Source organism: Nesoenas mayeri (genome assembly GCF_963082525.1).
Source record: "Nesoenas mayeri genome assembly, chromosome: 1".
NCBI lineage: Eukaryota > Metazoa > Chordata > Aves > Columbiformes > Columbidae > Nesoenas > Nesoenas mayeri.
In genome coordinates, this window is record NC_137541.1 from 127,961,244 (window position 1) to 127,978,072 (window position 16,829).

Consider the following 16,829-nt stretch of genomic DNA (forward strand, 5'->3'; position numbering starts at 1 on the left):
GGAAAATGACTTAGAAATTTTCATTTTTCTACTTTTATACACACCTGTAGTAGTCTCCTGTATTGCTTTATGAAAAAAGTAAGAACAAGGACAAGATATGATAGCTAAAATATATAACAAAATGTTTAGTAGAACAGCTTTAAGGTTTCAAATTTTAGGAAATTAGGAAAATGCTGCAAAACAAGGAAATACCAGAATCAGACTGTCTGTGCAATCTTAGTGAGGTCTTATTTTATGTTTCATTCTATGACACTACCTAAGTTTTACTGAAGACCTTTTAATCTAGTGGCAGGTGCTCACTAGTTGTGGTTTTATCTGCAATATGGTTTTCCTTATTATTCAGAACAGCACTCTATCGTGCCCACAAGACAAATTTTTGTTTCCTTATATGTATCCAGTCCTTATCTTACAATAAGGTCAGAATGCAGAGGGACATGACTGCAGTCAACAGCCCCTTGAAAGAATTTGCTGTTCCCCTGGTCCAACAAGGAGCCTGAATGTTTGTGCGCCACCGTGCCCCTGCAAGCTGGGAAAACACTCTTGGGAGCAGAATGTGGTGGCTTGTGCTGAAGCACCCTCAGGAGAGATCAAACAATTTGCTTTTGACTACTTGTGAACTGAGATTTTCAGAGGCTTCTGATGAGGCCAGACTTAGTCAGGGTTTGTTTTTATTTTTCCTCCCCTTGAGAATACAAGCAGTATCTACTTAGTACATATTTGCCAAATGTCAGTTCTCTGATTGTGAGTAGAGATGTACTTGCAGAATTTTTTGTTACTACAGGGAAAAATTGTCAATAATGACAACAACAAATGTTTTCACTATCTAGTTTTTAGAACTGGTTAGAAAAAAAAAAAAAAAAGCCTCTTGCAAAGTTCCTGCCACGGTGATTCTTCCCCTAAGAAAATTTAGCATAAGCAATAGCACTTGTCAGAGATATACTTGATTGAAAATGTGTTCCCACACATTAAAGTTTTTAATAACTTATGTGTAGCTAGCAGTTCCAAATTCTCTTTATCACAGTTAAAGAGAAAAGTTTCATTTTAAAAGAGAGCTCAATGTCAACATCCCTATCCTTCATTAATGATGGTCTGTAGGTTCAATAAGCACTTAAGCATTAAACAAACAAATAAGTTTTTTTTGTTGTTGTGTGGGGTTTTTTGTTTGTTTGTTTGTTTGTTTGTTTTTCCCCAATAAGAATAACACTTATTAAACTAACAAAGTCAATGCATACATTCTCATTATTTGGGCATGGAAAAACAGACTTTCACCCAAATGACTCTGACTGGGAACCCAAAGTTTCAACTCTTAAAAAATTAGAGTAGAAATGTTATTTCTTCACCACACGATGCACAGGTTAATGTAATTCAGTTCAAATTAATGGCAAGGCATTAGGTTAAAGTGAAAGAACATAGTGGCAAAGGCTGTGGATAAATAGTGGTCCCTCTTAACACAGTGAGAGATTTTCTGCAGATTACAATGAACCCAGCATTTTTAGAATAGCATTTGCTGAATTCCAGATACTTCATTATCCTAAATTTACTACATTAAAAAAACAAGTATTAATATCAATAAATTATGTCTTCAAATTCACACATGTGCATTCTGAAGATATCTTACTTGTGACAAGGGCCAGTTTTCTGAAATTATTGTTATTTGTTTTAGATGAGAAGAGGTTTTATTAATGGTATTTTAAAGTAAAGACTGCCCAGAATTAATTGAAACTGGCAAAACTGACCATAACCACTATTTCTAAGAAATAAGAATATTGTTTCCATTGTGAAGATACATAAAATTTAAATTTGACCAAATAATTTCAAAGCTGTTAGATAATGGTATTAAACCCCAAAAGAAATTACCTATAAGGGGGAAAAAGTCAATGTATACTGTTAATTTATTATATTTATTATGTTTAGTCACAATTTGAAGGGAAGTATATTAAAACAAATATTTAGTTCTACCTTAGCTCTAAAGTTTACTGCTTTCTTGGCGCATTCTGTATGCAATAGAGGAATAAAGTTAGTCTACTACATAAATTCTAATATCAAATATATGCAGTAAAATCTCTCTGTGGACTCTTACTAAATTTTTTTCTGAGGTTTTGCTTACATCGTTCTAGTCGCAGATTTTGTAAGCCATTCTTTTAACATGTAAAATAGGGAAAACTACCTTTCCCTTTCCTTACTATAGGTCAAAATTGAGCCCCGTGGATTTTCAAGTCCAACAAATGCCATGAAATGGAATGTGGCACCAGTAGAGTCACAAGAAGTGAGTTTGGTGGGCAGGGACCTATTTTAAGTGCGGTGGCATGGCTGCAGAGAGGCACAAACAGATTATTGGAAATTAAATACTATGAATTAAAGCACCTCAGAGATTATGAATTAGGGAAGAAATGTTTGTTTAAGTCCACTAGAAAGTGCAAAATGTCTGTATTAAGTGTAGATTTTTAAGTACGTCATGGAAGGAAGTATAAGCACAACTCTGTGAAAGAGATTAATACAGAATCAAAATGCTCTCATGAGACACCAATTGATGGTGTATCAGGAAAGCCATGTGGCTCACAATGGTAAAGTTTATGCATAGATTTCTTATAATCAAAATATAGTCAAGAAACCAGAATCCAATCACACTGATTAAATTCAATAAGTCACATTTTCCAACTCATGTCAGACAGAAAAGCCAGGTACCATCTGCTGAATTTGTCTCAGAAATTACAAGGTTTCTAAAAAGCTAGATGAAGAATTTTGCATGCACAAATTGAAGTAATTACACTATTTAGGATTTTTAACTACTAATGGAAGCTTTAGAAGAGCTGTAGAAAAGCAGGGGTTTTGTTTGTTTGTTTTGGTTTTTTGTTGGTGTTTTTTTGTTGTTTGTTTTTAATACAGGGCTGTGTTTATTTTTCTGTTAATATAAAATTAAGAGGGAAAGGAAGAAAACATATTGCTTGCCTTATCAGCATCGTCAAAACATGCACCAGAAATTTATAACTACAATGAAAGAGAAACCAGCAGCGTTCAGCTGCAGGGACTGGCCTCCATTTTCACGTTTAGTAGGTTCACAGCATCTATCTGTGTGGATAAGAATTATTACAGAAAATCAAGAGTGTAAAAAAAAAAAAAAAAAAAGGAGAAAAAAGCAAAAAAGTTGACAAAACATGAAAAATAAAGTATCAAAAGAAAAAAAGTGACAGTGGAAAAGAAAAAAGAGAAAAAAACAATTTAATATTTACATTGTGGCAAAGACAATCGCTTGAAAGACATTACTCTAATAGAAACGTGAAATCATGATTAAAGTTTGGATGAAATTGTAGCCATTGAAGTGCTCTGGACAAATCTGGACAATAAAGTACTCAAACTGTAGAAAATATGTACCTTAATAGATGCAACATCATTCTCCACAGCAGCCAAAGTGATAAACTCTTTGGTCTAACTTTAAAACAATTTAGTTAGGCATTTGATCTGAAGTATATGACCAACTCTCCTGTTTCCCATCCAGATTAAAAAATATTCAGCCAAGTCCAACCTAAATACAATCTTTCATGTGTCTTTCATGCTAGAGGTACTTGGAAATCAGGAAACTACAACGCAACACCCATCAGAAATAGTGAACATTTGAAGCACCAACAAATACCAGCTCACAGGCTGAAAGAAGAAACTATTAAAAAAGTCAATAACTACATAAAAAGAAGGTTCCAATCATGCATAGGAATAAAGAAAAGAGAAACTTGTTTAGCTGTTTCATCTTGCCAATAAGTTTATCTTGTTCCTGACTTATCATATGAGTCCAGAATGAACCACTGTCAAACCCAGCATTGATAATATAGATATAAGTCCACTTCAAAAATGAATGACCAGTGCAATTAGCAAAGACAGCTGCGTAATTAGATATTGACTTTAATACAAGGGTGGGAACAAAACAAAGTTCCTTTTCAAAACATGCAGCTTCTTAGAGATTGAAGTCTGCACAGTGTGTCTGGATGCAAACCAGTGCAATATATGAAGTTTGAATATATAATTCCGTGAATATTTTTGTTGAAAGTTCACTTTTTGGCAGATAATACAGTCAAGTTCATGCAATATAATGTATGTTTACACATCTTAATCTCCTTGACTGGATATTGATATTTATTTTCAGCTACAGTGAAAAAGTAATTATGTGGAAAGTGACTAATATCAGTGTTATGCTACTTTTTCAAGAAAGATTTCAAAAGAAGTTGAAATGTAGAAATCCCATGTAGTACGAACAATAACCTTAGTTACATCTTATTTACTTTTAAAAGTGCATTTTAAGATGATGTAATGGAAATAGATGAAAACTGTTAAGCCCACATTTTTCATTTAAACTATATTATATCAGTCCCTTATTATAATTACGTAAACCTTAAAATAATTTATTCGAGGTTAAATTCAGTGTAGAGGATGATTTCTGACATTCAGCACAAATGTATTGGGGTATGTCTCTTATTCTGGAGAGCTCACAGTCTGAGAAGAAGGGCAAATGGTGGAAGAATTACCATGTCTTTCCATAAATATACGATCAAGACATGCAGAATATAAGTGCTACCCAAAATAAAAGGATGGTTTTGGATTTTAATCATCTGATTTTTTCTTTTCTTTGTTTTTTTTTTTTTTTTTTTTTTTTTTTACAACACACCTCAAATTTAGCTTGAATCAGAGAGCTGCTGTTTCATGAATACATAATGGACTTTAGCCCATCTTCACACTTATTTCTACTGTGGTGTAGCCAGTGATACTTATATTAAAATAAATTATGACTGTTCAAAATTCACAACCAGCTCTTTATACTTAGACTTAACTATTTGGTCCTTATATTCATAGCAGAAAATTCTTTGACACATTAAACTTCCACAGCTATTTTAATAACACAGCTTTTAAATATTTTAGAGAATATAGATAACAATCTAATATTTTAATTGGCACTTAAGAGGTCTTTTAATTATAAGGCAACATGATGCTAGCAATTACTTATGACAAACATTCTAGATGAATAAGAGTACCATACTTGCAAAGTGTGGCCTAGTACAACATTCGATATTTATGATGATTTTCTTTTTTTCTCACAGCATTTAAAAAGATAATAAGATAAGCAAACTTAAATCCACAAGGTAAAAAAAAAAAAAATTCAATTACTTCTGCAAGCATGAGTTCTGTGAATATAGTGCAGCTCTTAGACTACTATTTTCTTTTTTTTTCCTAGCAGTCTACTGCTTTTCTAGTGTTCAGTAGGAGTTAATTTCTGTGATATCTGTACACTAAGAATTTTTTTTTTTTTTTATTTCTATGAACTTTTATAATGGCACTGATAAAGACTTTTTGTCTCTCTGATTCATATAAAATAAGTTCTAGTTCTATCAATTTTAATAATGATTTCTATCCCTCTTCAAGTAAAAACTGTTAATCTTTGCAAGGAATGGAGCAAACACAGCTGATTTTAGCTTACAGCAAGAACATGCCCTATCATTGAAAACAATGTTCCTTTCCAGGATGTGATGAGAAATGGATCTTACTCAGTAAATTATAGTACTAGTTTGCAAAACAAAAGCAAGCAAGTTTTGTAGTTTTGAAATTTTGGATATGAATGTATCTGACTGGTGTGATTCCTACCAACTCCTACTCTCAAAGCATGAGATTTTAAAGACACATTTAATCTCTTATCTCTACTCTCTTCTGAGTTTCAGAAAATAAATTAAAAAAAGAAAAATTCCCATACAGCACTACATGCTGAAGACTTTACTTTACACTTTTAGTTCAGAATTATTATATGAACAAAAGTTAGACAAAAGTCTTCATTTTCAAATTCTGATTTTGGAATAATAATATCTCTCTGCCTATGAGAAAATTATGCAGGTACTTCACAGGGCAATGCTACAGCTTTTCCTTGCCTTTGGAATATGATCAGAGCTGCAACAACCGCAAGGCTTTCCTTTCTGACTACAGCATTTTGTTCTTCATTTTAGACTTAACTAAAAGCCTAAATAATCAAAGCTGTAGAAATAGACTAAGCAATCTTGTAATGTACAAAGCTGTACAAAAGAAGTACTCATTATGGTCTTAAAATTTCTGGTCCTTGGAATGGAAATTTTACCTTTGGAAAGATCTTCAAACTCCTTCTGTGCTTTTCTTTTTCTTTCTTGGTTTAAATTTGTTATTGTTACCCAAGCTGGTGGAAGGATCAAGGGCCAGAAAGTTCAACTATTCTTTCCCCAGTGATTCCCATTGCTAAACGTGTGTAAATTTCTCATACAGTATTTTCCTTACTGAGCTACAGAGAATTTTACTTCCATACTCAGATACTTACTTTTTAATGTTTAAAAGAATGTATTGTTTTTGAAGCCTCTGTTCTCTGGCAAATTTAGTGAAATTGTCCACTGCACTGAAAAGTTATCGGAAGACACAAATTATTGGAAGTTTGTGCAGGTATACATACACACATACATGGATAGGCAGTGTGGTCACGACCATAGGTTGAAAATAAGGCCAAAATGTTTATCTTGAAGCATCAGTACATAACATAATTCTACAGTCTTTTTCTATAGGTTTAAACAGGCAATTTAAAGCCCCAAGTAATGACTTTTACTCCTAGCTTAGCAGCCTTTCTAGTTTTTTCTATGGAAAGAGGCTACAAAAGAAGAAGATGACTACAAATGCCCACAATTCTACTAATTTAACTTTTAATGAATTTAACATAACTTTTCCTAGAGCTAAGAATAAGTACCAGAAACCAACTGCTGACATTACGCTACAGCTAACTGCCTCAGAATGTGGCTATGTTCCAAAAAAACACACTGCACCTGGAAAGGGCTTCTCTTCAACTGAGCTACATATGATCACTAATGACTAATTTTGGTTACCATCACTTCTGCAAAATACTGAAGCGGGAGTATCTACAGTATTTTCCTTGTTCATTACCTACAGAATTGTTGACTAAGTTAAAAAAAGCAGACAGTTTAAATCTGCAAATGCACACAGGTTACTGACTTTGTACTGAGACAAAAAGTATCACAAACAGAACTTAAAGTCAACCTGACCCAAAGAATGTTGTTCTCGCTACTGAAGTGAAAATGAGGAAGGAAGAAATTTGACTTGGTTTTATGGGAAGATGAGATGTAAATAGAAACCTATAAAATAAACACAGCAGATTTATCATTGCCTTTAGAAATGCAAGGACCCGGAGATGTGAGGAAATTCTGGAGAAAGTATCAGGTCTGGGAATACTTAAAATAACTGGATGGACATAAGACCATGCACTTTTGTGGTGAGGTACAGAACAAGAATGAAGAAGGCTGTTTCTTGACTTCACTGATGCATAGTCAGGGTCAAGTCAACCCTTCTGGAGAAAAGGGTGGTTATGCCCTCATTCAGAGCAAGGGACACTGCCCTGGGGAGTTTCTTGCAGCCCAAGGGTCAGGATTGAAGGGATGTGAGAGACAAGGAGAGCACCTGCAGCAAGACAGTCTGGTGTTTGGTAGCAGGAGGTGACAGGAACAAAAATCTCCTGCAGCTACACAGTTGGAATCACATAGAATTTATTTCTAACCAAAAAAAGTCAATTAATTGCTTGACTGAGAAAAAAATTAAAGGGCTGACCCTGAGAGAAAATTGTGGACATCAGACTTATTTCTATTTTTCTATATTTCAGTTTCTGGATTAGAAAGTTCATTATCCTAGAATCTATTCTAATAGAACACTGTATAGCTCAAAAACCCTCTTTTTGTCTATGTAATACATCATAAAATGTATATACACAAATTCAAATACATATACATGCATGCATACCTATGGAACTATTTTTATTGTTCATTCACTTTGACACCACTGGAGAGTCTAAAGCTGCATTTTTGTACAAACTACTGATAACAAATCATGTTTGGTATCATCTTTGCTACTACTGATGATGGAAGAAGATACCACATATTAGATTGTCCCTCTTCACCTATCACTACATGATTTTAAACATTGGTGACAAACGTGAAGAAAAAGAAGGAAAGAAAGAAGGAAAGGAAAGACAAAAGGAAAGACTGAAGGAAGGAAGGAAGAAAAGGAAGAAGGAAGGAAGAAAAGGAAGAAGGAAGGAAGAAAGGAAGGAAGGAAGGAAGGAAGGAGAGAAAGGAAGGAGAGAAAGAAAGGAGAGAAAGAAAGGAGAGAAAGAAAGGAGAGAAAGAAAGGAGAGAAAGAAAGGAGAGAAAGAAAGGAGAGAAAGAAAGGAGAGAAAGAAAGAAAGGAGAGAAAGAAATGAGAGAAGGAAAGAAAAAAATGTGAGATGAGAATACAAGATTTCCAAGGATGTGAGTTGTTAATAAAAAAGTATTCTGACAGTTCATGCAGCACTGGAAGTTAAAAAGCAGCAACAACAACAAAAATGAACAGACAAACAAAAACCAAACAACCAATATTGCAAAGCAAGAAAAATAGGTCTAAGTGCTTATTATCCCCAAATGCTTTTCTCATTTTCCCACTACTGTGCCAAGTTATTAATTTATAATGAAGAAGAAAATTCTTCTGATAAACACAACTTGCAGCCACTTTTAATATGTCTACTGGCCTTCCACAGAAAGAGCACTGACTAGATAAAAGCCTTTGGAAGACAGCACCTGCATTAATATTCTGCTACTAATTTCTGAAAATGTATCAACCACTTGCAGAAAGTATCCTTTTTTAACACCTTCCATTTAATCTTCTTTCAAGATTAATTTAATATAAAACTATAGAAGTGTTTTTAGGTTGCAATAGTAATGGTTCAGAATAACAGCTGATTTGGACACTTTTGTGCCAGCTGCATGGTACATCGACAGGATCTCTATTTCTGCCCTGCTGAGAAAGAGCAAACGGACTCAAACAAATGGGCTGCAGTGTCAGCTCTGTGAGCTGATGGAGTTTGGCTCTTCTCAACAACACCAAGTCAGAGGGTTTGTTATGGTTGCAGAGATTAGTTAGTCTATGTTGTCCTAACACTGATAAAGACCTAAGAGCTAAGGTACACAGCTCCTTTGAGAATCCCATTTTATCTCACAGGACTAGAAGTAGCTTAACACTATAGAGAAGCCAGAACAAAAATTTCTAAAATAATCACAAATCTGTACTTAAAATCTGATAAAGATTTAATTCAGAGGCAAGTACACGGACATCAGAGTAACACCTGCCTGCAAGTACTGCCAAGTAATATCCTTAGTCAGATATTGGAATACATAAAATACTACATTTAACACTACTCCAATCTGTCTTCAAAGCATGATTCTTAAATACATGCTCATAGGCCCAAGTAAAAAGCAAAATACAAAGATGGAATTGTCTACTGCAAAAAATTACTCAAAAAAGTAGGAAGTAAAATCACACATACTAGATATAATTTACAGTAACATATATATGCATATACATTTACACATACATGAATATATTTATACATACATTTATTTAAGGCAAAGCGTTTTAAGAAGTTGGTTCACTGAGTATTTCTCAAAGTCATTGTCAGGTTCCCCTGGTAGACCCTTCAGAAAATCAGGAATTTTTTATGAAAAGGCTTACAAATTCTGAGGAACTAATCACAAATTTGAGTGATTCAGTGAATAACGTGTATTATAGGCCTAGTAACAGAAATTACAAAATCAAGTGGATCTATAGTTGGAGGCTACTGAGGCCAACCATGTAAAAATTTAAAGAAATGTCTGTTGCATTTATATACCTCACTGATGCCAGAGAGCAATTTGCAGCCTCAGGCTCCTTCCTAGACCTAAGACTAGTAATGGAAGATCATCATGTTGTGTTATTACAGAATTTGTCTGCCAGCCAGGAGCTGGTACTTGCTCACACTTCCCTAGCAAGCAGAAGTTGTGGATTCAGTGCCCATAGGAGCTGTGTATTCACTTAAGTAGAATTTTAGCTTCCAGTCCCTGACCTCAGGGATTACTACTTCTGCCTTATATTTGATGGGTCTTGGGAAAGCACAAACAAGCTCCTTCTGCAGGAATCAGAACCGAGGTCTTAATTCTTGTGACAACCTCCATTTCCCTGGTAAGCACCCATTAAAGGACACCAAATATATCTTTGCTTCCATCTCTCTTCAGTTCTATGATCAATTGCACTAGCTTGTACAAATTTTCACCAAAATATTTGCTTAGGGGATCCCAAAATTCTCTTAGGATAATTAATATCCATTAGTTTGAATACATAGGATCTACATATATCTTCTTTTAAAATTACATTTAGAGCAGGACAGAAACACTCAGTTCAGCTGAAGTGCCATAGACCTGGGCACATACAAATGAAAACCTTCAGGAGACTTAGAAACTTTTCTAATAATTACATAAATAATCAGGAAGGGAATCTCAGTCATGAGAAGCAGCTAAGTGAGCACAGGATGCAGATTTCATTCAAAAGTCTACCTAATTTCACTCTTATTGCTTATGTCTTTATTTGGATCCAGCTATAGATACCTAGCTACAAACAGCTAAGCCTCTAAGCAGACAAATAGTGCAGCATCTGAATTGATGAACTGATATCAGAAAGAACTATTCTGCTCAAAGTTAAGCATTTTATACAAATTATTGATCAATTTTTTAAAAGTGCAGGTTGATACTTTTGCAACATTGTTATATATCTATTCTATTGCAATAAAAATACTACGCCATTTAAAAACAAGGTAACCATACTAACTCACACATATGAACATTAATATTCAATTGATTCTAAGTATCCTTTGACATACTTTTTAAAATGGCCTAGAGAATGTTCTTATGATAGGAATTTCACACTCTTTTCAGGCTTTGCAAAAACAGTTGTCAGGGAAACTAATTAGTTCCACAATCATAATTGCAATAATGATTTATATAAAGAAGACCTAATGTTAAATAGTGTAACAGACTTCTTACAACTACTTCAAGGTTATAGGAGAGGAATGAAAATAAAAGCCACTAAATACCTATAAAATTATGTTCAGAGAAAAATGTTCTTTCTATCTCTCTTCTTATCTCTCTACCTATCTCCTGAAACTAAATTAACTAAGCTGCTTTTTACGTGAATATCTAGAGACTATCTACATTATCACTTACTCAGGCATATCATATTTCGCTCAGTTACAGCAGCTATGGTGAAAATATAGAATACTTTCAATAACCATAGCAGATTAAAATTAGATTTGCATTGCAAAATAAGATTTGTCTTTCTATTATACAAAACTGAAAAATGGCTTATGCATTACATTTACCTAAAGTTTTTGATTTTTTTTTTTCCTCCTTGAAAAATATTTTTCTTTTCTTGGGACAACAATCTTCCCTATATTTCCTTTTCCCTGTTTCGAACACGTAGTGAAATTTTATTTCTGAATGATGGCACTATGTTTAAAAACACAGGGCCCTGAATTCCAGTCAAGATAAAAATCAACTCTCAGTACTGCAATTCAAGTGCATAAACCAAATATTTGTACTAGTATTGAATCTGAACCAATTAATGAATTAAAATTGCCTGTTTCTTTCTATAAGTGCAAGTAAAAATGCTTCCGACACCAATAAATTGCTATGAAAAATTAAAACATCTTGAAGACATCTAGATACATATATTTACTATGATGAATGCTTGTCACATGCTCCGATTGAAACTCGTGTATTGATATGGTTTACATTCTAATATGTTCGCCATTATATTTATTTGGCTAGATTTTAATTTGATTCTGTTATTATAAAAGTTTATTACATCGCATACTGAAAATACTATGTTAGAGGATTTAGCACCTGACTTTAAAACGGTAATGATGACACTGATCTAATTTGGAATTTATTAGTAAATATATCAACTTAGAATTTGATAAAAAGTTTGAAATGCCATCCTCATAACATTTTTTACAAAAAATCAAATTATCCATAATATATTAGAAATTATCATCATATTTTAAGTTTATTCTGAATGAAATAATTGTGTTGTTGCACTAAAATATAACTTTACTTTGGGAACAAATTAGTTACTGAAATGCACTCATTCTTAAATATCATGCAGTTTTCCTTAAAAAAAAAAAAAAAATCCAAACCTTCCTATTTACACACTTTAAAAAAAAAAAGAACAACATTTCTATACATTTCAAAGCTTGTAAATAGGCCCAATAAAAGGCTGTGTGATCACCATGTTAGAGTAAATCAGTAAGACAGTATCTAAACAAGACTATTTAAAGCCTTAACCTCATCAGACACTAAAATACCTTTAATACATCGGTATCTTGAAGCACATGTAGAGATATTTTGAGTTGGACTGAAATCAATAATTCTAAGTTGCTTGCAAAAGACAGGCAGTACAAGGCAACTTAAACATGTATAGCATGTGTATCTTAAATATTATATTTTTTGTTAACTGTCATCACCTGGGTTGAAGATTCAATGTTTGTTCTGTACTTACAAATGACTTTATTATTAAGAGAAAATTAGGAAAGAGGCTTCCATTTAAGGTTTTTGAATCAAGTCTTTGCTGGTAATAGAGTATAATGTTTTGTCAGTTAAAGAAGACTTCAGTTGCCTAATATTCAGCTACACACACTGGTGTACTACAAGTAGCTAACAGTTCATAGAGAGAAAACACTGTAAAATTAACTTACCTGTAATAATATTGGGCTTTGGTGGCATGCTGAATTCATACAAAGTTGGTTCAGAATAACCCAGTCTGTTGGCAGCTGTAATTTGTACTTCATAACCCATGGTCCATTGAAGATGCTCTAAGATGATGTGGTCTCTACTACCCTGCACTTTCTTCTCTAGCCACTGGTCTTCCTTATCTTTCTGTAAAGATGCAAATATTAGTTTAAATTCTTGAAACCGCTTGTGTTATTTGTCTAAACTATGTGTCTACGTGATACACAAAAAAATATGGAGTTCAATTTACAGAGGTTGTGAACATTCAAATAATCGAATTTTTGAGTACTGAGTACTTGGGTTTTTTTGTAATTTTGATCACTCCTAATCATGTTTCTAAAATGTGGATTTAGGGATTTTGTTGGCAATCACTTTTAACATCTTGGTTTCAATTTATGTTTTGCTCAAATACTGATGTTTAGCTTGGGGAACAGTAGGATAATTATTTGCAAATTCTGCTAAGAATAAATGAACAGTAGGATAATTATCTGCAAATTCTGCTAAGAATAAATTCTGTAAAATGTTTATTTTATATGGATGTTTCAATTACGTTTCAATCAATGTTCTTTAAAAGACACTTGCCACTAAATCCGAATGAATTGTTCATGAATGCAAGCTGTGCTTATATCATACACTAGTTATATAATAAAAGCATATACTAACTGTAGCAATATGTGGCACATAGTAACGTTTTGTAAACCAGGTTGTATGCAACAATATAAAGACCATTGAGAAAGTATGCAGCCTTATGTCTACACTGGTGACAGGAGACATATAAACCATTAAGATGGTGTTCTAGAGGAAAAAGGGTTCTTATAATTCAGATAATTATCTAAGTTGTCTGTACAAATGGAACAAATGAAGACTTCATTTCACAAATTTGGAGTGCTTACCTTTGCGATCACTCCTTTTAGTGCATGATATATTTAATTATTCTTTATACAAATGACAATTACAAAATAACTAAGAGGTAAAACAATAAACAATATATGCTGTCAAACACAAAAACCATCTTGTTCAAAGGAGCAGCAGTAATGGTAAGAGTCCACGCAGTTTCTATAAAAACAACAACCAAAATAACCCAACAACAACAAAACCTAAAACCTAAAGAGACAAACAAAAAACCACCACAGCAAACAAAAAACCCCAACCAAACAAAAAATAAAAAGGCATGAAAAAAAACCACTAAAAAAACCCAAACGAACAACCAAACAAACTTACTTGCGTGTATGTTGAATTTAAATATAAGCATCAGAAAAAGTTACCTCAGAAGTGTCTAAAAGCTAGATTTCTAAGACAGCTGTAACCCAAGCAGCTAAACACCCTGACAAAAATGAGTAAATAAAGCAGTGTGAATCTCCAGTCTACCATGACCTGTCTGCTTCTCAAAACTGAGGGCATATCTGACAACAGCAGAAGTAAAGCCAATCGACTGTTTAGGCAACTAAATATTTACTAATCTAGAAAATAACATCTCTCTCTTCAGTGGTCATTTTAGATTGTACCCAAGATCACATTATCTGGTGATCTCATAAAAAGTGAGGAAAAGTGATTAACCCCCTTCAACCCTTTCACTTATTCTCTATCTTCCCTAAATTGCTGCTCTGAAAGGTCAGCTCAGACAGATTTGTTATTATGGTGGTCTCTGTGATAAAAGGGCAGGAGATGCCACACTATCTTGAAAGCACTCAGAAAAAATATCAAGAAATCCTCACAGAAGGCAATTTGATTATTTAAAGCAGTGACTTCACAAGAATTCATTACATTAGGATGGTACTTTGTAGGCCTGAGTAATACAAGACAAATACTGAACAAAGCACAAAGTGGCTGAAAACATACAAAGTGTTAAAATGTACAGAAAATCCAAGGATCTGGCAGGTAAAGTGGAACTTAGAGATACAAAAACACTGAACTGTTTTAGGGTAGGTATCTTGGAGTGGGAGTAAATGAGAAATTATCTCTTTTTAAATGATTCATGTGTATGGAAGTTTGTTCTAGAACTGATCATAATGCAAGGAAGTGAACACAGTCCTCCAACATAGTCAAACAACAGTGAAGCATATAACCTAGCAATCAAACACTTATGACTACAAAAATTCAGAGCATCAATAGGAATGCTGTAATAGGTCAACATGGTGAACAACTTTTATGCCTGCAAAAACTAATCACTCCTCTAAGGTTTGCTCTAAACTTTACTATGGACATAAAAGAAAAAATAGATTAAATACTGTTGTTTTTCAGAATAGGATTTTTAATCAATTTTTATTGCTTCTGTCCAAAAGTTTGCAATCTTAAAAGATGGATAATTTGATTATTTAATTCTAATTCCAAATTTTTTACTGAAACTTGGTATGCCAGGGTAAAACAAAACCAACATCCTCCCTTCCCTTTTTTTTTTTTTTTTTTCCCCTAGATTACTGTTGGCATTCTGTGACTTTAAAGTATAAAAATATCATTTCATTTTTCCAATCCCACATACATTACAAAGTAACTGAGGACATGGCACCAAAATTGTAAATGAAGGCTGGAAACAAATCTCTTCAATATAAAAGACTGATACCTACCTGCAGGGAACAGTGGGAAACATGCACCAGGCACTAATTCACAATTGCACTGTGCAGCTACAGAGTATATACTATGGCCAAAATGTGCTTGACCAGTAGGCACAAATGTTTGCTTGTGACTATGTGAGACGTGTGATTATTCCTGTATGGTGACCACACATAGCTTCTTGTGCTAAGCTTAACCTGTGTACCTTCCAGAGCTTGCTTTGTAGCCTGCCTTTCTCCTGCAGGTCTGTGCCTGGTCACCCACCTGCCCTGAGCTGCTGTGGCTGTCTCTCCCCTGTATCCCAAGTGCTTCTTCCTGGCCTTCTGTATCTCCTCACCTTCTCCTTATTCTGTGCAATCTCTTCAACCCTCCCCTCTAGTTTTTAATTTATTACTATAGTACTTGGAAAATAGCACAGCCAATAAGAGCCATTTACAAATTCAGCACACATTTTGTCAGTAATTTGCATGCATAAAGCTTAACATTCATGGTGCAACATGAGCACCTCACCATGTATGTCACAATATAGTGTCATAAGTAGGAACAACCAAAGGTGAGCTTGAGTCTGTCCTCATTAAAACTACATAGTTACTATGAGAAATGTGCTTGGGGGTCATGTCCTGCATCAGACAGGTTGTTTGTCTCTGGAACCCCCATCACTGTTCTTTCTTGTCTTGCTACTGGGGAGCAGTTTTCCCTTCTCTTTCTCTCCCTCCTCCTAGTTTTTCCTAAGATAGCTTTGAAGCCAATGTATGCCATCAGCTTCAGACTCTATCAGCGAAGCTTTATAAGACCATCTTGACTGTCTTTGTGCAACAGCATGAATCAATTTGAGGCTACTACTTACAAAAATTGCATAGTACCTACTCTGAAATACAGAAGAAAACATGAAGTTTCTTATTTTCTGATTATAGTTAGCAATTCTTGCCCATAACATGAATAAACTGATGTTAGAAAAGCAATATTTGACAGAATGAACATGTGATTTCCAGAAAAATAAAATTTACCAATTGCCCTAGAGAAGGACACAGTATTGCTATATCTTAAAAGCTGTCATTCTCCCAATTAAAAACAAACAAACAAACAAAACCTCACAAAACAACACCCACCACAAGACAAACAAAGAAACAAACATACAACTCCATAAAACTTAAATAAAGGGGAACTTATACCTAATAAGACATAAGCTGTTATGAAACACAAAGAAGAAAAAGCTTGTTATCTAATACGTGCTTTAAATGTGGAAGCAAATACATTGGTCCAGGTGCTAGTAATGAGGCTGCCAAGAGTTAGAAGAAAGCTAATTAAATACAGACAATGGGGAAGATAGAAGAGAAGGAGTCAGCAGATAATTAAGAACTTTAAATAGCATCATTCGTTCTGATTAAAGCACCAAAAAATTATTGTGCTTTTTTGTTGTAGGAATGCCTTTAATTTAGTCAAATTGCTTTTTCAATTGGAAGCTTAAGGAGATATGGATTTGAGGTCCAAGTAAAAACTATCTTCTTCGGTAACTTGTTAAGTTTCCAGTTACTGCTTAAACTGTACATCTGTATTTCAACAACACACATGGAAAGTCATATTTTTATACTATAATATTGTATCTTAGCCAAACCACTAAATCAAAATCAGGTTTCCAAAAATATTCAG

At 33.9% G+C, this 16,829-nt stretch overlaps 1 protein-coding gene across 3 annotated transcripts in view; it reads right to left on the reverse strand.

The window, feature by feature from the left end:
- The window catches only part of NCAM2 (neural cell adhesion molecule 2), a gene marked incomplete at its 3' end in the record, with an annotated part of 289,423 nt that overhangs the window by 22,612 nt on the left and 249,982 nt on the right, over positions 1-16,829 (reverse strand). For 2 of the 3 annotated variants that reach the window (XM_080360461.1, XM_080360459.1), the window contains one exon: positions 12,596-12,776. In XM_080360461.1, coding sequence (XP_080216587.1) covers positions 12,596-12,776 — 181 coding nt within the window. Of the gene's footprint in view, positions 1-2,680; positions 3,070-12,595; positions 12,777-16,829 lie in introns of those variants that run through there. The other variant, XM_080360460.1, reaches the window with a different exon arrangement.